Source organism: Artibeus jamaicensis, unplaced genomic scaffold (assembly GCF_021234435.1).
Source record: "Artibeus jamaicensis isolate MK-2021 breed Jamaican fruit bat unplaced genomic scaffold, CSHL_Jam_final contig_233, whole genome shotgun sequence".
NCBI lineage: Eukaryota > Metazoa > Chordata > Mammalia > Chiroptera > Phyllostomidae > Artibeus > Artibeus jamaicensis.
The window spans coordinates 2,683,191-2,707,126 of record NW_026521486.1 but is presented as its reverse complement, the minus strand read 5'-3'; the positions used below and the strand labels follow the sequence as shown (position 1 = coordinate 2,707,126).

At 59.0% G+C, this 23,936-nt stretch overlaps 1 protein-coding gene across 3 annotated transcripts in view; it reads right to left on the bottom strand.

Annotated features, from left to right (window-relative positions):
* The window catches only part of PHF21B (PHD finger protein 21B), a 58,015-nt gene that overhangs the window by 15,590 nt on the left and 18,489 nt on the right, over positions 1–23,936 (bottom strand). For 2 of the 3 annotated variants that reach the window (XM_037160109.2, XM_037160110.2), the window contains exons 3-5: positions 5,840–5,932; positions 4,709–5,059; positions 2,475–2,612 (exon numbers count right to left, since the gene is read on the bottom strand). In XM_037160109.2, coding sequence (XP_037016004.1) covers positions 2,475–2,612; positions 4,709–5,059; positions 5,840–5,932 — 582 coding nt within the window. The remainder of the gene's footprint in view (positions 1–2,474; positions 2,613–4,708; positions 5,060–5,839; positions 5,933–23,936) is intronic. The other variant, XM_053662163.1, reaches the window with a different exon arrangement.

The window sequence follows — 23,936 nt, the reverse complement described above, 5'->3', positions numbered from 1 at the left end:
AGGTCAGGGGCCAGCCTCTGCGGGCCTCGCTGACCAAATGGACATGGAGCTCCCTGGCCCAGCTCCGGGGCAGAGCTGCCGGGAGGACGTGGGGAGAAGGAGCAGAAGCATGTGAGCTCTGAAGCCTCAGCTGTGATTTGGGGTGACTGCCCCATGTCCTTGCCATGCCTCAGGCGACTGTCCCTTCCTGTGCCCAAGCTTCAGCTGCCTGTCCCTGTCACAGGGCGGCCGTGAGGCTCGGCAGACGCCCAGTACGTGGATGCACGTCACAAACCACAGAGCGTCAGACCTGGGCAGCCCTGCCACGGACCCCGGTCCGTCCTGCCACCATCCTGCCACTGCTTTCGCACAGTGGGAAGCCCTGGGCACACTCGAGCCCGAGCTGAGGTGACCTGAGAATGACGGGGTCCGACAGTGGCCAGACCTGTGCAGCCCTGACCGTCTACGCCAAGCGCTTTCTCTGGGGCCCATTCTCTATTTATTTCCAGCCTGGTCCTTTGCCCTGGGTCCTCACGAAAGCGCAACCCATCGCCAAGGCAACCAGGAGGCGCCGTGGGACTGCAGGGAGACCGGAGACAGGGCTCTGGTCCCAGGTTCCCGGGACAACCAGGGTCCAGGCTTTTGGCTGCTCTGAGGCTGGGGTGCACACACCCCGTGGCAGGGGACACGACCCCACCCCGTGCGTGGCTGTGTGGGGTCAACGGACTAGCCAGGCACACATGGGTCCCGCATGTGCTGGGTGCAGCCTGGGTGTGTGAGGACGGGCCTGGGCCCCTGGGTGCGGTGTTGTGTAGGGTCGCGTGGGGTGTGCCCTTCAGGAGTGAGTGACACAATCTCGGCCATGGAAAACGTGTCCCGCCCGATGCCCCAGCTCCCAACGGGCTCCTGTGACAATGTTTTGGAGCTGCTGCTGCTGCTGCTCTGGCCTTACACGCGCTTAACCTGGACTGTTCACGAAGGGGTCTGAAGGTCACCGCTACTGCTCCGAGTCCTCTTTTAAGAAAAACTTCCAACCCTGGCTGGTGTGGCTCAGCGGGTTGGGCGTCGTCCTGCAAACGGAAAGGTTGCCGGTTTGATCCCAGCTCAGGACGTGGGCCTGGGGTACGGGCCGGGTCCCCCCCGCTGGGGGCAGGCAAGAGCCCACTGACCGATGTCTCTCCCCCTCTCTTTCTCCCTCTCTTCCATTCTCTCTAAAATAAGTACATAAAATCTTCAAAAAAATAAAAATAAACTTTGATGAGGACTTTTACACCAAGGTACACTGTAAGTTCTATTTACGCCATTACACATAGTGATACTAATTATGCAGTTGCATGTAATTATACTAATTGCATAAATGCACGGTAATTGGTGAGGATAACAGAGAACAAAGACTCCACCCAGAAAGCCCTCCGGAAGGTTAAGGGTGTGACAAGACCCCACAGGGGACAGAGGGGTGCTCATGGGGGCCGTGGGCTTTGAGCCAGACCCAGGCCTCACCGTACACACAGTAGGTGCTCACACACTGCCATGGAACTGACTATCTTAAGACAAAATTGTGCCTGGGGCCACTGCAGGCACGTGGCTGCCTGCCAGCCTTGGGGAGGGGTGACCCCGTGAACCCTGACAGGCTTCTCGGGCATGCAGAGGACAACCACCAAGTCACTGCGCCGCTCAGAGCTGTCCCTCGGCTCCCGACCCTCAATGGGTGGGTCCCACCGGGCAGCCGACGGTGTGACATTCGCTCGCACAGACCGGCTGACCGGCTTCCACGTGCGGGGGTCCCTTCCCGCCTGCAGGTAGCTGCCCCCACCACACCGCCGCTCCTGCCCCCTTCCCTGCCCCACCGAGCCCTGCCCCCGGGTCTCCCGGAGCTCCGAATCTGCCCCTGTGTGGGGACGCCTGCGTCTGCTACTCCACGTCCTCGTGGCCGTGCCCATCTGCCTCAGCAGGGAGCTTCCCTGGGGCCAGGACCATGTCTGTCCCTCTCAGTGTCCCCACGCTCGGCAGGAAGCCTGGCTCAGACGTGCTCGACAAGTAGCTGACTGCACAAAAGGCAACTTTTTGTTGATGAAAAGCACAAAAGCTTCCGAAGCAGCCTTGTCCCAGGACCGAGGGCCCGAGGACCAGTGTGAACGGCAGGGACAGGTGGGCCTCGGCCGGGCTACAGGGGGTGGCTAACTGCCCACAGCGCCCGGGCACTGCCTTCTGCCATGTCACAGACAGGACGAGGGTCCGCCTGCCTGGTGCACCCCGAGAACCAGGCAGCTCCAGGACACACACCGGGCGTCCTGGCTGCAGAGCCGTTGCCAGGCACCAAGCCCACCACCTCTCAATGGCCAGTCTGCACACGGAAGTGGCGGGGACCGGGGCCTATGGGTGGGTCTCCACTCCAAGTGCTCGCTGCACGGGGGCTGTGCCTGCACTTGCCAGCCGACTCCACTTGAGGCCTGTCCCCAGACCTGCACACGGCCCTGGGACTGCGGCTTTCCTACCTCAGGGTTCTCCTGGCTCAGGGGCTGGTCCTCCTTCTTTTTGGCGGCCTGCGCTCCCTGAGACGGCTCCTGCGTGGGCGACCTCGAACCCGCCGTGCCCTCGGGATGTGGCTGCACTTGAGGCTGGATGAGGATGACCTGGAAGATGTGGAGAGGGGTAAAGGGGGGCAGGGGCGGGCGCAGGGAGAGGGGGCGGGAGCCAGGAGGGTCTAGGGTGGGCAGGCGTCACAGAGCCTGGGTGAGGCCAGGGGGCAACTCCCGAGGAGCAGGTCCTCAGTGGTGGGGCCCCAGGGGCACGAGGAGGCTTGCTCTGAGCTCTCCTGTCCACAGTGAGGGCTCATTCTCCAACAGCCCTTCCCTGAGAGGGCGGTCTGCCCAAGAGACTGGCCTAGGTCCAACCCTGTGCTGCCGTTTTCCCACCATGGGGGTGCAGGGAGGTCACTCTGCCTCCCTCCCCAGCTTCTCTGCAACCCCTCCCCCAGGAGGCTGTCAGCTTCTGGGCAGCAGGGACAAGAGAGGTTAGTTTCTTTATCCCAGCTCAAATGCAGGTAAACTGAGGCTGAGGGGGAGCAGAGGGGCTGGGACACTTCCCTGGCTGTCTGTCCCAGCTGCATTACCTGGCCACCCTCTCCCCCGCTGCCCCTCGGCCCCGGGCTACTGGTTTGGAGGTGCTTGCACTTGGCTGGGGGTGGGGGTTCAGGTAAGAATATCAGTTTCTCTCCCTCTGAGGAGCCCTGTGGAGCCCGGGGGGGGGCGGGGAAGGAGGAGGTGGGCTCCAGACCCACACAGAACCACCCAGGGCAGCTCCACTTGGGCCAGTCCTCCTCAGGGTTCAGGGTCACCACTGGCTTTGACCGCAGGGTCAGAGGCGGTGGGAAAGCCTGGAACAGAATTCTTGCAGCCTGGCCTCGGCCCGGCCAGATTCTCTTCTGCCTGTGGCTAGGCTGTTTCGCTGATGCATTTATTTTTGGACAAGGAACTGGGAAAGAATTGTTATCTTTCATGAGTCCGGGAAAAGGATTTCCCTGAGCCTGAGCCCAGAATGACTTGAACTTGTACCCCCCACCCGCCCCCAGACCGTGTGGGGACTGTCGTGGGAATCCGTGAATCCCGTGCACGCAGGGAAGGTGCATCATGGTTTTTTTTTTTCTGGCTTAAGGGAAGTCTCTTTGCTCTTTGTACCAGCTGTAAAACCCCAGAACGCTCTGGGGGGGGACAAGGCCCCTTTTGATTATCCCCATAGGGAGAAAAGCAGTAAGGTCCCCAGCAGAAAAAAGGGCAAAGGACATCCTGAAACAAATCACACAGAAGGAGCCAGAATTCTCGAAAAGTACAGGGAAAACATTCAAGCTTAATAATCACCTAACTGTTCGACTTGCACCAGCGAGTGCCTGTTTGCCCTGATTAAACGGTGAGAAGTGAGGGGCGAGGCTGCAGCGACACAGGCACATGCCTGCCACGCAGCCCCCGTGCACCAGGCGCTGTCGGGGCGCACAGCTGCTCTCGGTCCCCCGACGTCTGACCAGAGCCCTCTGGTCACAGCTCCCTGGCCTTCCCACCTACCCAGGGGCGGGGCCGAGGCGCAGGGGCTGGGAATCCTAACACTCCTGAGATTCCATGTGCAATGACTTCGGGGGCAGGAAAGGGGAGAGGAAGGGACCCTGGCCACAAACAGCAGGGGGCAGCCTGGCGGACCCCAAACTGGGAACAGAAAAAGAGGCCAAAGAGAAAATGGCGCCTTCTACGCAGCCCCAAAGGCCTCCAAAAGCACAGAGAGAAGGAGTTCAGAGGGGATCGGGAAAACAGTCTCGGTTTTAGTTTTAAAACTTGGCAACAAATCCGAGGTTTTTCCACTCAGACATCAGGTCCGAAAAAGTCCCGGCTCCCTAGCTGCGCAGCAGAGAGCTGTCTCCGGCGCCCGCCACCTGCCTCAGTGTTACTTACTCGGGCAAATGAAGTGATTCAGTCACTGGCCAGGGCTCTCGTCTGGCTGGAGTGCGTCCACTCAGCCACACATCCTTCCAATCCCACGGCCAAGAGCGGCACCCTCCCCGCTTCCTGCACCCGCCACTCACCGGACCCCTGGCTCCTTCCTGCCCCGCCCACCCATGGGGCCCCTGATCACTTCTCCACATCCAGCCACTCCTGCCCAGGCCTCCGCCAGCTGGCCCCTCTTGGACAGTGGCCGCAGCGTGGGTGGGCACGCCCCGGCCTGCCCGTGGGCACATCCTCACCTTGCTGTCGGCACTGATGAGGAGGGGCTGGACTTTGACGCTGTCACCGACCGTGGGCACAGTGTTGCTGGGGGCGATGGTGGCGGCATGGCTGGGAGCGGTGGAGACGAGGGCATAGGCCACGCCGGCGCTGCTCAGAGGAGAGGCGATGGCGGCTGGCTCGGCCAGGGCCTGCGGCTGGCTGCCGAGCGTCGGCACATGGCTCACGGTGTTGTTGGCAGTGGGGAGAGCTGGGCTGGGGTTCTTGACGCGGACCACGGCGGCCTTCTGCAACGTGGGAGGCTGCTTGGGTGGCCGGTCCCGGCCTGGGGTGACGGGGAGGCTGTCTGGAATCAGAGTCTTTGGCCTAACCTGGGGGAGGGACAGCTGCATGGTCAGGCGGACACATGGCAGGCGAGGACAGGCACAGCGAACAGGCAGCCCTGGGCAGATCCAGGGCGCACGGGCATAGCACAGCACCGACAGACCTGGCTTGGAGACTGTCCACGTCAGAGGTGAGGGGACAAGAGCAGAGAGGCCAGGGGCCCAGGAGGAGCCTCTCTGGGCCCAAGTCCCTCCCAGCTCAAGGCAGGCACAATGGTGCAGACCAGGGCAGGAGGCTGGGGGAGCAGACGGACCAGCTGGAGGCACAGGCCACAGCACCACCCTGTCTGCATCGGCTGCAAAGCAGCAAGGCTCCCTCTGACACCACACAGGGACTGTGGTCTCTGCCCCCAAAGGGGACCAGCAGACAATGACCCCTCTGTGACCTCCAGCTCATGCCAAGGGAGGGCTGTTCTGTGCCCTGCCAGCTCACCGGCCTGCCGGGTTTGCCACGGGCTCTGGTCTGCACCGCTGGGTACTACAACCTGACCCAGACCTGAACGTGGGCAGGCAGCCCCCAGACCGAGCGTCAGCTCAGCCAGGGGCTGTGGGTTGGGCTCAAACGTGGGGTGAGGGAAAGGGTCAGAGGGCAGTGCAGAGGCTGCCAGCAAGTGACTGTGAAGATAGCATATTGTGAAGACTGCATGTGTGTGCACACATGTGTGCGCCCAGCTCAGTGCCCCCCAAAACCTTAGTGCTGAGGGGGCCAGGGTTAGAGACCACGGGGATGGACAGACAGACAGCCCGGGCCACCCTCGGGCTGCTTACCTGAGGTAGCACTGCCGCTCCTTGCCCGGCCAACCTCTGCAAGGAGCTGACCTGAGGACCCGCGACAGGCACTGCGGTGATGGATCCCAAAGCCTGGAAGACAGGGGGCGCTGCTGAGACGGGCTGTGGGGCGCGCACGCGCTCTCCGGCCGGCTGCGCAGGGCCAGGGTGTGCCGACGGCGCGCTCCGCTCTCTCCGCCCTTCCTTACCAGGTCTTAGGCACGAGGAACAGACACTCGGGTGAGAAATCTCGGAAACCAGAGGACAGAGAACGGCGGCGCCGCAGGCGGCCACCCTGGGGCGCACGTTAGCCTCCCATGGGTAACGACGTCACACAGTGGTACGCAGGAGTCTGCCACCTGTTTCGCTACGTCACTCCAGGGAGGGCAGGATTTTCCGATGTTGCCATAACCCTCATGAGTCGCTCCCGCGGCTGCGGAGTCTTTCATTCGGCAGATTCGCTGGCGCTTCCTCCCCAGGCCCTCCTCTCAGAAACGTGGGTGCTAGCCCACCCTTTCCCGATGTACACACCGTGCGTCTGCATGGAGAGAGCCGTCCCCACACCCCAAACGCTCCCAGGGGACAGTGTGTGCAGACAGACAGGGTTTCCCGGTGGGGTTAAGAAGGGTGGGAGTATTTTTGGCCCTCGATACACGTCCCCACTCTGCCCCTCAGGTGGGCAGTGTCCAGGGCACACCCCGACACACCCCGACCCCCGGCGCCCCAGTGCAGGGCTCTCTCTCACGCTGACGCCGCACTGCCGGCAGGGGGATGGTTAAGGTGGGGAGACGGGGGAAGGCAGCCTCTCAGGGACTCCGGGCCCACATGCACATCGCTGTGTTCGGGTGCCTGCTTTTGTGGGGATCACCCCATCCACAGCTGACGAAGGGGCAGTCGTGTTCACCACGCACGTCCCCCACCAGCCTCCCAGATGGGGGCAGGCACCCCTCACTCAGAGCCTGGTGACTAGAGACCCTTGAGGATCTCTCTTGAACTGAGATGCAAAAATTCTTACTGAAGTGTTAGCAAGACTTCAGTAAGAAGTCTTCAATCCCAACAATAATAAAAAGGATAATACAACATGAGCAAGTTGCATTTACCACAGGAACACAAGGCTGCATCACCATTTGAATATCAGGTAGGGAACCCTCGTCCCACCACGATATAGTTCTCTCAATAGACACAGAAAAGCACCGAGCAAAATTCAACATCTATTCAAGACAAGAGTGGTCAGCAAACTAGGAATGAAAAGCAACTTCCTTAACCTGATAAAAAGTCACCTACAGAAACCAATAGCTGGCACCACGCACAACGAGGAAAGGCTGAAGGCTCCCCGCTGAGATCAGGAAAGGGCGGGGATGTTCTCTCTCCCACTCCTATTCACACCCCACTGGACTGGAAGTCCGGCCAATGCAATCAGGCAAGAAAAAGAAATAAAATGCCTCCAGATCAGAAAGAAGAGAGAAAACTGCCTTCACTTGCAGACGGCAATATTGGCTACATAAAAAAAATCTTACAGAATCTGCAAAAGAAGCTCTTGGAACCATAAATGAGCTTATTAGCATGGTCGCAAGAGACAAGATTAATATACAACAAAAACTGTATTTCTATGAACTAGAAGAAAATCCAGAAAATTTAAAAAAGTTTGGACCCCACTTGCAGGAGTTTTGAGAAGGGAGCGGTACTTGGAGGAAGATGCGCCAATGACTGTGAGTGACCCGCACACCCTAAACCTCCAGATGCCGCTGAGAGAAACAGTTAGAGCCCCGTGTACAGGGGGAGGCACACACTGTCACCATGGACGAGGAGGCTCAGTATTGTGAAGACATCAGTGTTCCTAAATTGATCCACATATTCAATTACAACCTCAATCAAAATCTCAGAAGACTTTTTTTGGGGGGGTAAAAATTGACAAGATGATTTTAAAAATCAGATGGAAATGCAAAGGACCAGAGCAGCCAAGACAACCCCGGATCAAACAGAACGTCACCAAGCACGGTGAAGGACTCAACCGAGGTCCCACCGGAACGCCGCAGCAGCCGAGAGCACACGGTGTGGGCGCGTGCCGCACACACATCGACGGACCCAGAGCCGGAAAGTGGACCTGCACGTACACGACCAGCCGATTCTCGGCAGGGGCAATTCACTCAGTGCAGAGGAGACAAACTGTTTCACAAATGGCGCTCAAACACGTGGACACTTACATGTTGAAAACAAATAGGCACCGAGACCAAAAAAAAGGCCCAAATGAAAGAACAGATCAAAGCTCCAGAAAAAATACAACTAAGCAACAAGCAAATGGCCAATCTATCAGATGCACAGTTAACAGAAAACACTGGTAATCAGAATGCTCACAGGATTGGTTGAATATGGTTGCAAAGTAGAGGAAAAAAATGAAGGTTACGCTAAGTGAGATAAAGGAAAATGTACGGGAAACCAGCAGTGATGGGAATGAAACCGGGACTCAAATCAACGGTGTGGGTTAGAAAGAAGAAAAACATTCAACAAGAACAGAATGAAGAAACAAGAATTCGAAAAATGAGAGGCTTAGGATCTTCTGGGACAACTTTAAATGTTCCAACATCCGAATCCCAGGGTTCTCAGAAGGAAAAGAAGAAGAGCAAGAAATTGAAAACTTGTTTGAACAAATAATAAAGGAAAACTTCCCCAATCTGGCAAAGGAAATAGACTCCCAGGAAGCCCAGGAGAGAGTCCCAAAGAAGTTGGATCCAAGGAGGAACACACCAAGGCACATTATAATTACATTAGCCAAGATTAAAGATAAGGAGAGAATCTTAAAAGCAGCAAGAGAAAAGAAGAGTTACCTACAAAGGAGTATCCATAAGACTGTCAGCTGATTTCTCACAAGAAACTTAGCAGGCAAGAAGGGGCTGGAAAGAAGTATTCCAAGTCATGAAAGGCAAGGACCTACATTTAAGATTGCTCTATCCAGTAAAGCTATCATTTTGAATGGAAGGGCAGATAAAGTGTTTCCCAGATAAGGTCAAGTTAAAGGAGTTCATCATCACTAAGCCCTTATTATATAAAATATTAAAGGGAGTGATCTGAGAAAATAAAGAATATGAACAGTAAAATGACAACAAACTCAGTTATTAACAACCGAACCTAAAACAAAAACAAGAACAAAAACTAAGCAAACAACTAGAACAGGAACAGAGCCACAGAAATGGAGATCACATGGAGGGTTAGCAACAGGGGAGTGGGAGGGGGAGACAGGGGGAAAAGGTACAGAGAACAAGTAGCATAGACGGTAGGTAGAAAATAAGGGGAGGTTAAGAATAGTATGGGAAATACAGAAGCCAAAGAACTTGTATGTAAGACCCATAGACATGAACTAAAGGGGGGGAATGCAGGTGGGAGGGGGTGTGCAGGGCAGAGGGAAATGAAGGGGGAGAAATGGGACAACTGTAATAGCATAATCAATAAAATACATTAAAATAAAAATAAAAAATAAAAACCCCACAAACCATAGCGTCGATCCCCACCTTGCAGCACTAAAAGAAAGGAAAACGCCCAGCGTGGGCCCGAGCCCCGTGGGCCCGAGCCGCCCTCGCGGTGCGAAGGACTGCAGCACTTCCGGGACAGGACAGGAGGAACCTGGCCTGGGGACTCGGGGTCGGTGCACCACCCCACGTGCGACACAAAACCACACCCCGTGCAAGAGTGAAGCCGCCCACCCGCCATCCTTTCCGCTAGGGGCGGCCGAGCGCCCGCCTTCCGTCCTTAGGAACCTTTAACTGACGAACTGCAGGCGCCCAGCAGGCCCGGCCAGGCCGAGATGCAGGACACCGGCAGAAGCTGCCTGGCGGCGCCTGCGGGAACACTGGACAGATCGCAGGGCAGGCTCATCAGATGCGGCAAGGCATTTACCGCTCTGAGCATTTTAATAAGCACAAGGGGCCACAAAAGTCAAAGATAAAACAAGCTCCTCCTGCGTCAGCTCAGGGACCCCGTCCCCTGGAAGTCTCTGCTTCTTCCAGCCCGTGTGAGTGTCTGCAGTCTCGACGCGCACACGCCCAGAGCAATACACCACATACACACGTGGTTCCCGCAAAGCCCACACGCCACCTGGAGGGGGAACTCATGGACACGGCTCACAGAGAGGGAGCCCCAGGCTGCATGGTTGGGGACACACGGCAAAACCGGGGTGCGGCGGGGGCTGCCCTGGGCGGGGAAGGGGGCAGGGTGATTCCCACTTCCTCCGCAGGCCTCAGAGCTTTGAGTCGGTCAGAGCGACTGGGAGGAGATGCTCTTTCTTCTCCTGGGTGGGGGCGCACCCGGAGGTCTGTTATTGTGCTTTTCACACATTTTATAAGTAAAAATAAGAACAAACGGGGGTAGAGGTAGAGGCGCCCTCTGACGCTGGGCCTGTAAACGAGAACGCTCTTCCAAATCGGGCTTCTTCAAGACCCTTGACTGATGTCGTTTTCTGAGGCTCAGGCTTGGAGACGAGCACCCCCCACCTCCGAGCAAACTGGATCACAAATGCAGCTGGGGGGGGGGACGCTGTGAGGACGCAGTACCCCACTGCCGGGCACAGGCGGCTCTAGCTCGGCTGGGTCCCGGTGACCCTGACCGAGCGGCCTGCGCAGGGCACTTCACCAGTGCGGAGGTCTCTGCCACGGAGGCCGCTGCTCATCAGAAAGCCCAGGTGACGTGGCGACTTCTCCGCACTGACATTCACGGCACCCTTTCAGCAGCCCGGTGTGGCCAAGTGGTTTAATTAGCCTGAGAGGGTGTGATTGTATGCTCTCTGGTAGGAAGCCCACACACACTCTGAGTGGCCCTCTGGATGAAGGACTGGGCCTGCTCCAGGCCTGCGAGGCTGGGCCCTACCTGGGCGTCCTGCAGGGGGTGTGGGCCTGCCTGCTCTCCAGCCTCCTAGCCAGCAGCTCCCACCCAGGACCCCTGTCCCCTCCCCCACGGACAGAGCTGGGCAGCAAGGCTGGTATCGCCTACTGGGGGGTTGGGGGTGCCCTGACGGCCTTGGCGGGGCCGTCATTCATGGCACTGACATTCACGGCACCCTTTCAGCAGCGCGGTGCGGCCAAATGGTTTAATTAGCCTGAGAGGGTGTGATTGTATGCTCTCTGGTAGGAAGCCCACACACACTCTGAGTGGCCCTCTGGATGAAGGACTGGGCTGCGGTCCCGAGGGAGTGCAAAACCCGCCTGGGGTGCCTGGCAGGCACCGGTGTGGGGACAGGGTGGAGCGTGCTGGTCACCCCACCCCCGACAGCAGCCTCCGAAGCAGCGCTGGCTCTCCAGCAAGGTGTCCATGAGACCAGCAAAAATGTACATCACATCGACTCAACTGAGAAATTCCACATCTGAGGGACATGGACTTGGGGGACAGGCTGGGGGCTGGTCAGGACCCTGTCGAACCCCCCCAAGGGCGTCAGGGCACCCCCAACCCCCCAGTAGGCGACACCAGCCTTGCTGCCCAGCTCTGTCCGTGGGGGAGGGGACAGGGGTCCTGGGTGGGAGCTGCTGGCTAGGAGGCTGGAGAGCAGGCAGGCCCACACCCCCTGCAGGACGCCCAGGTGGGGCCCAGCCTCGCAGGCCTGGAGCAGGCCCCGGGCAGGGGCAGGAGCCTCGGGGGCCACTGGGAAGACTGGCGTCTGCCTCCCTCGGGTCCGTCCCTGGAAGGCGGCAGGAAGACATGGAGTGGTTGGGGCCTGCCCTCTCTCCTCTGCTCCCCACAGACCACCTGTCCCCCTCGCCTCGTGCTCCACAATACCCAAGATCGGGGACCCTTGTGTCCACTCCCTGGCGGAGGGCTCTGGGGATGGAGGCCACTGCCAGGGAGGCACCTTCAAAACAAACGGGAGGAGGACAAGCGGCAACGGATGGGGCCCCTCCCGTGGCCTCCCCCACACCGACCTCCGGACCTCTGGAGAACGGCCATTTACGGAACCCAGCCTCCACCCCCGCCTCCGCCTCCTCACCGCCCTGGAGTCTAACTTGGCAGTGGCACTCCTGCACGGCACCCGAGAAGCCCCAAACAGCCTGCGACATGCTCCTCGCTTGGAAGAGGCATCCTGGAGCGAGGGCAGTGACCCGGCGGGGCGACCCCGTCCCCTCAGAGCCCTGGTTCCCTGAAGGGGGCCCCACAGTGTAACACCGAGACACAGCTGACATACGGGGACAGCGTAGGGCTGTGTGTGCAGCTCCGTGGGTTGTGACAACCGTCCCCAACTAGGTAAGCAGCACCCAGACCATGACACAGAACAATCCGGCAAACCTGGGGGCTCCCGGCTGGATTCCCTGGGCCTCAGGACTAAGGCCCATGACTTTCTCAACCTGCGGGCACCAACCAAAGTCAGCCACCGCTGACTGAGCAGCCACACCATGCCAGGCCCTGTGGGGACAGCAAGGAAGGCAAGGACCACCCCCAGTCCGTGCAGGGATGGGGTGTGAGCCCGGGTTTGAAGCCACTTGGGCCAGAGACAGAGGCCCAGCCCACAGGGCAGGGCCAGGCATCCGACACTGGACGACCCCCGCAGTTCTGGGGGCTGAGCGCGGGGCCCTGGACTGTCTGACTCAGCTGGACGAACACCGAGTTGGGCCGCTCCCCAGCACCGGCAGACGGCAGGCGTGCCTGCTGCTCAGAGGCACCACCTTAAGGAGCACGATGCCAAAACCCAAGACAGAGAGGCACTTCCTGCAGGTCAGGAGCGAGTGAACCCCCTCAGAGTGAGGGGACCCAGAGCAGCGCCCCCGGGGGCGCACGGGAGACTGTCCAAGGTGATGGGGACGTGCTGTCTCAACGGAAGTGCACCTTCCCAACTGTCAACCTCGCCAACCAGCACGACTAAGCCCTGTGAGTTTCACTGCATGTAAACTCCATCTCAGAGAAAAAACGACATGTTGAGGAAAATGCAAGTCGCAGCTCCAACCCTCGTGGGAAGAAACAAAAGGGGGCCGCAGGAGGGGCGCCTGCTTGTGAGCAGACCCAGGCCCCCGGGGAGTCACCTCCAACCACGAACCCCTGACCTTGGCAGCTACACCACTAACCTGCTGCCTCTGGCCCGGACTCGCTCTCCCCAGGCATAAAGGGGTCCCGCACTGGGCCTCCCACCTGTGTCTCCCTGACCTTCAGGTCGGTCCCTCTTGGGCCAGTCGGGTCTATGGAGTAACAGAAGCGGTTCCTCCCATCACCGCACAAAGGCAGCCACATCCCTCCGAGAACCAGGTCTGTGGAGTTCGCCCGATCGGGTCACACCCTCCGCCGCTGCCTGGGCAGCGCACGGCGGGGGGAGGACCCGGGAGAGGACCCGGGAGCCTGGATCTGCTCCTTCCGTCTGCAAGCAGGAGGCCCCTGTCCTTGGAAGGCAGCAGGGTTCACGGCCCCAGGTCACATCGGGCCCATGTTCTGTTTCTGTACAGCCGACCAGCTAGGAACTTTCAAATGATGGGGGTGGTCAAATGAATAATAATAGTTTGTGCCGGGTGGAAATTACACAAACGGCACATTTCAGGGCCCGTGAGCAGCGCTGTACTGGGACTTGGCCGTGGCCGTCTTCTCCGGGCCGTCCTCTCCGGGCCGTCCACAGCTTCCCCTCGCTCAGCGGTGAGCAGGTACACGAAGCTGGGAAGATGCCTACCGCCCCCCTGGGTCAGAGCTAATGAAGGGAGTGTCCACCCTTCATCGTGTGTGGAGGGTGCATTTCCTTCTGGGGGCAGAGGCTTTGCCTGAATGAAGGGCCCCAGATGGGGGCAGCCATGGGGGCGGCTCACCCACTGACCAGCCCCTCTGAGACCCAGTGAACTGAGAATCCAGGCTGCCAGGTGTCGGGTGTGACATGGGCGGGGTGGGGGCAATTCATGAATGTAAACATCTAATGACCAAGGACAAAGCTGGGAATGCAGACGGTTCCACAGTGGACAGCCTTTGGACATCCTGAAAAGGATGGCAGCCTGGACCATGAGGGGGCGGGACTCAGGGCCTGAGCTGAATCCCAGCTACGTCCTCCAATACTGGTGATGGTTTGGGCAGGACACAGAACCCCCGAGCCTCATTTTCCCCACTGTGTACACTGCAGGGCCCTTTAGAAAAATATTCTTAGATGGGGGGGGGCAAGGAGGGAGAAAGAGGGAGAGACACATCAATGTGTCGTTGCCTTTTGCACGCCCTCTACTGGGGACCTGGCCCACAACACAGGCATGTGCCCTGACTGGGAATCAAACTAGCAACCCTCTGGTTCGGAGGCCAGTGCGCAATCCACTGAGCCACACCAGCCAGGGCTGCAGGGCCCTTTGAAGGACGAGAGAGAAGGTAAGTGTGCAGCCAGGACTAACTCCAGCCTAGCGCACCTGCTCAGTGAGCGGCCGCTGCTGCTGTTGTTAATCTTTCTTCTCTGCTCTTCCAAGCAACGCTGCAGGCGGAGCATTCTGGTTTGTGTTAACTAACATCTCAGAGAGATGAAGTGACTCGCTCAAGGCCACACAGCAAGAAGGCAGATGAGCTGGCTGGACCTGGGCCTTCAGACACCCCGTCCACCGGGCCGGAGCACGTGCCTCGGGGCTGCAATGATGCAGCCAGCAGCCCCACTGCAGGGGCTGGGGCGGGACCAGCTTCCCGGAGGCCTCTGAGGAATGGAGATCGTGACAGGGGACTTGAGGTTCTGTGCTGTCAGGAGAGGAAAAGGGCAGTCCAGGCAAGGAGGGCTGAGGCACAGAGCCAGTGGGACAGCCACGCCTGGGGGTGGCGGGCAGGCGGGTGGGAGCTTCTAGCCCAGCAGCTGCTGTCCAGCGAAGCCCGAGCACCAGCATGAAGTGCCCCCCCAGCAGTGGAGTTGGTGAGACCCAAGAGGGCAGAGTGGCAGCACAGTCCCCAGTCAGCACTGGCCCTGGGCTTGGACATCACCCCTCCCAACCTGTGTGACCTCACGGAGGCCCCCCGACCCTCTCTGTGCCTCAGTTTCCCCGTGTGGGAACCATGACCCGTGTGCGCAATGACTACGGCCTTAATGTGAAAAGATGCCTTGAAGGCATTTACGACGGAGCCCAACCCAGAGTCGGCACTCGCAGCTGTTCACTCGCATCACAGACGAGCGCGGTGCACAAAGTTCACGAGTTTGCCTCATGAATGAAGGCAGGCGAGGAGCCGTGTGCGCTGCACAGCGTTGCCCTCTGCCCATGGCGCCAGGAGGGTGTGGTGCTCTCAGCCCCAATGACGCGAGCAGAGGCACGCCCCCAGGAGCCAGGTCCCCGCAGGCACCCTGTGATCTGAGATCCACAGTACCCGGGGGCGGGGCTGAGCAGCAGTGACAAAGAGGTCTGTCACCAAATTTACGGCGCGGAGTCAGGGCTTCCTCGTGCTGACGGGTGCACTGCTTCCTCGTCACTCAGCACCCAACGGGGTGACAGCTGGGGTGAAAGAGTAAGTCATCCGGCCCCGCTGCGGCCAGCAGGATGGCGCCGAATTAAATCTGGCCGTCGATGGAGCCGCCAATACTTAATTTACTCACTGCGGGTGGCAATTCAGCCCTGGAGACGCCACTGTTTAATGGCAGAGATAGCGGGATGTATCTGGGGTGGAGACCCGGGCCACCTCTGCGATGGATTCTGGGGAGCTTGGGGGACTGGACTTGACCCTGTGGCTGATGCTGGGCCGGCCCAGGGCAGTGGCTCCTACTTTTGGAATCCACTTGGCCCTTTTTGGAAACAGGAAACACCAAGAAGTGAGGGGTGGAGGGTCCTGCTGGGTGGTGGGTCCCCCCTCCTGGTCCTCCGGCCGCCCTCACCTGGTCTCCCAGGGAGCCAGGGCCGGCGAAACGACTCCGCCGAGCGGCATCACAGACGTTTTGGATCCAACAAGCGTGTCACCCTCCTCCTCCTTCCATGGGTGGGAGCTGTACCTGGTGGCCACTGTCCCCACAGCGGTCCCACAGCCACAGGGGAGTGAGCACACCCTACCCCCCAAGTGCACCGCCTCCCAATCCTGCACCACCCTGCTCCCACCCCGGTCCACCCCCAGCCCAAAAGCCCACCATCAAGGATGCTTTCTCCCCTTGGCCCACAGCCACCACCGGCCAGGCCCTTGACCTTCTGCAAAGGGACCTGTTCCACAAGCCAGGCCGGGGACACAGCCACACAGCGTCTGCCAGGCCCCATCGTGAAAGCAGAGCTAGACCATGCACTGTGCGAATATTAACTCTCTTTGAAAGGCTGCTCACCCCTCTAGTTTCTAGTACTTTTTCCTTTGGACATTTTAGCTTGGTGTTCATTTTTCATCATCTTGATGAAGGAAGTGGGGACAGGAGACACAAAGGGGTCTGGGATCTGGACCTGGCTGGATGGCTTCCCAGGGGTGGGGGGCGGTGGTTGCCCATGTTGTTCGCCTCACACTCCCCCATGGGGGCAGCTTGGGGTGCTCTGGACAGAGCCAGCACAAGGCCCGTGGTTCATGGACCCTCGCTCTACCAGGAGACAAACTGACAACCTTCAGGCCTGCTGGCCCTTGGGGACCGACCTTCTCCTGGGACCTTGCTCTCCCCAAAGCAGTGAGCACCAGGCCAAGCATGTGTGTGTGTCCCCAGAGAGGGAGCTCCTCGCACAGACCACCGGGCCCAGCATAGGCCCAGGCCAGGGGGCAGGAGGCTGCCCAGAGAGACAGGCAAGTGGCCACAGAGCATCCCAGCTTCCGAGAACAGAAGCCACGGGAACCAGGTACTGGCAGGATTGTGTAGACGGTGACTTCAGCGCATTGTTGGAGGATGAGTGTGGACTAGATTGAGTTAAAAACTCCTGGGGGCCCCCAGTTTCACTGGTTTCACCTTCAGGAACCCCACCAGGCAGGTGACCAATCCGAAACACAGCTAACAACATACAGCGAGCCCCTACCGAGTGCCCAGTTTTGATGGGGTGCCGTGAGAGCCGGGGCGGGGAGCCACGGACGGGGTTTGTGTGGCCCCTGCTCCCAGGGCTGTGCAGCCGGCTGAGGAAGGCCTGGCCTAGCCCCGAAAAGTCAGGGAAGACTTCTTGGAGGAGGAGGTACATCAGTTCTTAAAGCATTAGCAGGAATAAGCCAGGAGGAGGCAGGAAAGAACAACACAGGTAGAATTAAATGCAGAAACAAAAGTCAAGGGTATGTCTTGGACACTGATGAGCCACCCAAGTCTGGAGCTTGGGGGCTGGGGCCTGTGTCCCTGGACCCCTGGAGGAGGAGGACCCCTCAGCCTTGGCTCAGGAGCACTAAAGCTTTGGGCTGGGATCACGGCAGGCAGGAGAAGAGACAGGAGGAACAATACATCAGCTCCATTCTTGGCCTCAGAGTGTTGGCGTATCGTGCTATGTGAGCACACGTGTGTGCGAGGGCGTGGGGTTGTGCATGATCAAACCTGACATGCACCCTGCGTGTGTGCTCTCGTGCACCGCCCACACACCTGAACGCTCTACAGCTTCATGGCACCAAGTCCCACATCCACACAACCTGCACTGAGCCAACAGCAGGTCACCTCCGGGCCCCGTCCCCAACTCTACAGCTGTGGCCTAGCGTTGACCAGTGTGCATCCAGCGGAGCCAGCCACGGAAGGAGAGATGCGCTGTCCAAAGGGCAGGCACCTTTCGCTCACGCCGGGCTCCCCGTTCAAACCAGAGCTGCCGCGCGTGGGTGCGACGTGGATGCAATGAGCCAGCAAGGTGCAGGAGGCAGAGCCAACTGCCTTGCCTCAACCAGCAGTGTGACGTCCTCTGTGCTCTGGAGAAGTGAGATCCTACAGCACAGCTGCTGGGCAAATAAATAAATAAGTAGAAATGTGATTTAACAAACTGCGGGGACCGGAAGCAGGTGCCCTGGGGTTCAGAGCAGGGAGAACTCGGACCTTCCAGTGGCCGTTCCTTTCTCTCAGTACAGGGTCACTGCCTGGTCACTCTCCTGGCCGGTGACTCCCCATCCTCTGCCACCTCCCCTGCTCCCCTACCCACATGCTCAGGTGAGGGCCTTGCTACTCATTTCACTCACTGAGGAAAGACAAGAGAGAACCTTCTAGAAGCCACCACCACCACCAGCTCTCTACCCTCTAAAGTGCATCAAGGCACCTTTCTCTCCAGGGACTCAGGGTCAAGCGCCTAAGCTCCTGGTGGGCACCTGCCTGGCATCGCCCCTCCTCTGGTCACCTGGAGGTTGGTCCTGAGCAGGAAGTGCAGGTGGAGGATAGGCAGGTGCTCCTGTCCCCCGCAGCACCCCCACCCTGTACCAGCTGCCTGATCACACAAGGAGTGCAACTGGTGGGGTGCCTCCTGCCCTGCCCAGCTCACCCCGGTCCCCTTGACCACCAACTAACTGATGCTTCGCAGAAACTCACGTGCCGGGCCCACGTGTGCTGCCTGAAGGGGCCCCTCCCCTCAACAGCACAGGTTCCTATCTAACCAGGTCGGCCATGCTCGGAGCCCGGAGCACACGCTGGGCTCCACCACAGCAGCTTCCTCCACGCGCCTCCCCTACACGGAAAGCAGGAGGGAACCGAGGCTCCAGAGCCCTAGGGGACTTGCGCAAAGCCACGCAGCCAGGGAGGCCAAGAGGCAGGATGCCGAGCTAGGTCTCCAGCCACCAAGACGCCCACCCAAGGGAGGGGCGCGCACCCAGCACTGACGTGGAGCCAGGGGCGCTGTCCGTGGTGCTGAACCAGCGCGGCCCTCCGTCCTCCCGCGGGGCCGCCAGCGCTCCATCCGCCTTGTCCAGGAGAGGGCGCTAATCAGTTTTGCTTTACTTCCAGAATTTACCTTGACTAAGAAAATGTGGCCTTGGTGCTACTTTAGGGGGAAAAAAAAACAACCTTACGACATGAGCTCCACAATTTACACACCTCACACACTTTTGACCGTTCTGTCTTGTTTTGGAAAGTAACAACTTCTTTCCTCTGGGAAGCTGGAGGTGCCCTGTCACCCAGAGGCTGTATGACCAAGGACAGCCCTGATCTCTGTCCACCTGCCCTAAAGCCCAGAGTCTCACTGTGGTTTGAGGCAGGACACGCCATGCCCGCAGGCTCACTTTAGAAACATGTGCATGTTTTAAGGGCTGAGGGGACACTGGAAATAGTTAAATGCATGGACTGTCCAGAGAATGACAACACCATCTGCGCACACAGTGCCCCGCTTAACAAAGAAACAAACATCAGCTCCGAAACGCCTCTGCGTGCCCTCCCCTCCCCCCATGAACAGGTAACCACAGTTTTGTGCACCACTTCATGACTTTCTAGTTTACTAAATATGTTTATCAAAAAGTGCATTTCTTTGTTTTGCACAGTTTCCGACTTCATGTAAACAAAATCGTACCAGCGTGCTCTGCCGCTTCCTTTCGGTCTCGTCCGCAGGTGTCTCAGGCTAAGCTCACTGTTGTCACCACATGCGCCCGGCTCGTGCCCTGCACAGCCCCACGGTGCACGCAGGTACCCACTTACCTGCCCCCGTCGGCAGAGTCCCATCCCCACCTCGTGTGCCGGCCTCCTGTGGAAGGCTTCCCTAAGGCATGCACACACCTAGAAGCGGGTTTCTGGTCGCAGGATATGAGTGTCTGACTTCAGCCTCACCAGACGACTCCATGCCGCTTTCTAAACTCTGACTCCCGGCCCACAAGTGCCAAGTAGGAGTTCCACCGGTCCCCAGCTGCCCAGCCCCGGGCAATGCCAGCATGTGCCATGGGTGCCCGTCCGACATGGGTGGGGCTGGGCATCTTCTCACGTGTGCTCAACTATTCGTTTCCTCTTCTGGAAGGCCCCTCCACCCCCACCCCAGCTGCCACAGGACGGTCCTGGACTAGGGTTTCAGTCCAGGGGCCCAAGCACGGTGCACCAGGGACTGGACGGTCACCGTTCTGTGTGGCTGTGGAGGCGGGCTCACCCACTGCTGGGCCCCGGCCTGGGAGGAGAAAGCACGTCCACAGCTGACGGCTGAACGCGCCCTTTGCTGCCCCTGCCCCGATCAGAACAACCCTTAAACCGAAGTCACACCGGGTTCAGAAGGCGTTCTCCAGCTGTCTCCCCGACACCCTGCCTGGCAGACTTGGGCAGCTTTGAATGGCAGCCCCCGGCTGGGAAGACCACGTCTGTCTCCGCTGCACCCATGGGCCTGGGAGGAGCTGAGGTTGGGGCTGCCCCTCAGAGCAGCCTGGCAGGTGTTGCCGTGGGGTCACATCCGGGGGCACCCCAACCTATGGGCCCTGCGTCTGCAGAAACTTGATGAATGCACCTGGTTTGCCGTGTTTGTGCTTCCCAAGTCTCACTTAGCACTTTTCTTTTTTTAGAATCTAGACGGGGCCCCGGCTGGTGTGGCTCAGTGCACTGAGTGCTGGCTTGTGCATCAAAGGGTCGCTGGTTTGATTCCCAGTCAGGGCACATGCCTGGGCTGCAGTTCAATGCTCGATCCAGGGTGTGTGAATCCCAGGTCTGGGTGTGTGTGGTCCCTGGGACCAGAGCGCAGGGCGGGCAACCAGCGATGCTTCTCTCCCGCATCAGTGCCTCTCCCTGCCTCTCTCCCTCCCTCCCTCCCTAACAGCAACGCAAATAAACGTCCTCGGGTGAGGATAAAAAATCCACTTTATGGTGACCGAGTCAGCGGCATTTACCACGTTCACCAAGTAGAAGCAGCACCCTGTCCCGTCCCAAACGTCGCCATCGCCCACAAGACGCGCCTTTCTTTTCCCTACAGGACGTGCTCGCCCCCAGCGCCCCCATCAGGAGACTGGGAGCTCCTGCAGGGCAGACTGTGTCGTGGGCATCCTCACCCTCGTCCAAAGTCACTGACTACGTTTGTCGAGCTATAACCTAACTCGGTTCACACTGTCTCCTAAGTCTGTGCAGCACCTTCAGCGTGAGCAGGCGCCCACCATGGTCAACAAACATGGCCACGGGCGGCCTCGCTCGGCCCTGGCTGAGCCTGGGGGAGGGCGCCGGCGGGAGGAGCCGTGTGAGACCTGCATGGACACGAGTCTCGGGGACAAAGGCATCTGCCGCTGCTGTCGTCAGCGTCAGCGGTGCCAGCTCAGGACAGCCAGGAAGGCTCCAGCGCTCCAAGGTCAGGCTGGCCGCCCCGCACACGACCCACAGGACAAGCGCACTTCACTCAAAGCAGGCCGGTTGCGCGCATGCGTCTCTGTGAAGCAACTAATTAGCTGTTTCTCAGACGAGCCGACAACTGGGCTGGGGACCTGCGCCCCACCCCCCTGGGGGCCCAGTCCCTTCGCAGGGGTGAAGCGCCCTCCCAGTCTCACCCAGACCAGGAGGCACATCTGTCACCCTGCACTGCCACCCAGAGTCATCAGCACAGCTAATTACTGCTAATTGTAATATCGTTTCTGTCTTGCTGCTAATACATTTAGACTTGCTAATCAAATCAAACCATCCGCCTTGCCGGGCTGCTTTCAAATAAACATTTCTGCAAAGCGAGAAATAAATAAATAACTCCCCAGCTTTGTTCTCTCTTCTCTGTAGCTGCCGTCTGCAGAGACGTGGGAGTGTGTGTGGGGGGTCATTTCTGTGGCCCTGAGACCAAAGGCATACAAAGAATCCGACCAGGAACTGCCCAAAACTTCCAAAGAAGGAGGCGAAGGGGCACCAGGAGGCAGGGAACCAGGTGAGCAGAATTGAGAGAGGGAGGAAGGAGGGACCGGACTGTCACAGCTGAGCCCGCACCATCTGTTAGCCACTTTACCTGGGCCATGTCCACCCTCCCAGGGACTCAGTGTCCCATAGCCCCTGGCTGGACCAGGGGCTCCTTCTCAGCACGGTCAGACCTCTGAGCTCCTCCCCTCACTCACCAAGTTAAGCACCGAGCCCTGTGTTGCTGGTCTGTCTCCCAGCACCTCCCCCAGGGCCTGGCACTCGTGGCAGGTGATGGGACCTGGCTAGTGAGCACATGAACAAACAGCCTCGTCTGCCTATGAGGGGACCCGGCTGCTAAGGGGTGCTCAGGACATGCCTGGCGCCTGGGACCAGTAGGGAGCGGGACCTCAGTGCCAGTCCCTCCAGGGGAGGCCCGCCCTGCACCTGCTCCCTGGGAAGGTGAGGGCGGGCGGCCTGGGACAACAGCTGCGCAGGGACCAACAGGGAACATGGAGGGCTCTGGCACCACGCTCAAGGGCGCAGGGAAGTGTTTCTGAGAATCCTGGAACGGGAACTGACGAGAGGTCGACCAGGAACACAACTTCACAGAAACACACCCGGTTTCTGGAGCAATCCTGCCGAGAAACTTCCGCACCCTCACACAGCCAGCCACTCACTGCAGAGAAGGGGCCCCACTACATGAGGGTGGGGGCCCAGGGCCACAGGGCGCCTGGCCATGGCCCTGCGGCGTCTCCCTCTGTGTGGCAGTGCCACCCTCCCAGCACCCCACCGGCCTCGATGGGACAGGACAGGCAGGTCTCGCCTGGTCCTGCCTGGACGAGACTGCGTCGTTGGCGGTGTTCTCTCAGCCTCGGAGTGCTGGACCGGATGGGAAGCACTGTCTGGCACCCTGCCCTCTCTGTTTCCTGCCAAGCTGCCTTTCCTCTCATTGCAGAAGCGAGTGAGTGAGTGAACGAATGAATGAATGAATGAAGCCAGCTGACTGCTACAACCCTGGCGTGGGGTGAGCCCTCCCACAAAGGCTGTGGGGTGGGGAGAGTGAGGAGGACCGAGGGCGTGCGCTCTGAGCAGGAAGTACTGTCACCTCGGGACATGCTCTCAGGCTGGGCTACTACGCCCATTTCACGGATGAGAGGCTGAGGCCCAGAGGTCATCCAGCTGCTGTGAGAGGATGCAGGGCGCCCGGCAAGGTGGGAGGACTTTGAACCTGGGTGCTGCCCGCTCCTGCGCAGTTCCAGGTGGCCCACCGGGCCCTCCGGTGAGTGTCCCCCACCCCCTGCCCAAGCAGGAAAATGAGAGGTATGTCCCTCATCCAACGGTTTCATTAACTTCAGACTCTGTGTTCGGCGATTATATGTAACAAGGTTGACAGAGGGCACTTAACATTGATTTTTATCTAGATACCGATGTCTTTTTTAGGTAGCTCATTAGGGGTGAGTAGGGATTACAGGAGCCACAGGTTCCGGGCAGGAAGGAGGCCCCGGGGGGCCCCCAACCCTGCAGCCACCAGGGGACCGAGGATGGTTCTGAACGTGGGACAGCAGACCCAGGCCTGTCCCCAAGCACCACGCCAAAGAGAAGGTAGTAACGAGGCTCGCTCAGTTATCCTTAGCACTTTCTGTGTTTGCTTTTTATGCTTCTTTAAAGAAATAAGTTTCAAGACTTAACCTAAGAAAATCGGCACAAACGGACAGAAATGTCTGCCGATCCCATGAAATCAGTGACAACAGTTGAACGTCACAGATCACTTTACACTGTTCCCATGTCCTCCTTTCGCCTCTGTGTAAAGATGCCACAAAACTGAAATGGGGTGCAGTCCCGGAATCATAACGATAAAGCCACGTGCATAGGCCTTCAGAGCTTATGGACACCATCGCTCCCATTTTACAGACAGAAAAACTGAGGTTCAGAGGTTCCCATGCCTCACTCCAGTGTGCAAGGTGAGCAATCCGAGGATCTGCAGCTGAGCCCCACTTCTGTGTCCCAACCCCCCAATCCCTCCCTGAGCTGAGCAAGGAACAACCATAGTCTTCCCAAAATCACCAGCATGGTGTTAATAACCATTCTTACCACGCCGCGGCCACCACCATCACTAACCACATCACCACCGTCATCACCACCATCACCAAAAAGGGAAATGTCTCCGTGAGGGCTGAGGAAGCTACAACCCACGCCCTTCCATCTTGCTGGGCAGCCAGGGAAAGGCTCAGCCGCACGGAGCCCTGGTTCCGGCCCTTTTCAGCTCCGGAACCTTGCGGGGAACATGTCCCACACACTCCCGGGCCCAGAGGAGGAGCTTCTGGTTCATAGCACAGGGTGGCTCCAGGCGCCTGCTGGCAAACGGAGCTCCCAGGGGAGTCACGGACAGGCTCTGGGGACCTGAGCGAAGGTCCAGTCAGGGCCTAGGTCTTTGCAAAGCCTAGAAACACTGTGACTGAGAGTAAAGAGTCCCCTGAGAGTTAAATGCTACATGGTAAGTGTGATAAGCAGTGATCATGTCAGTGAAAGTAG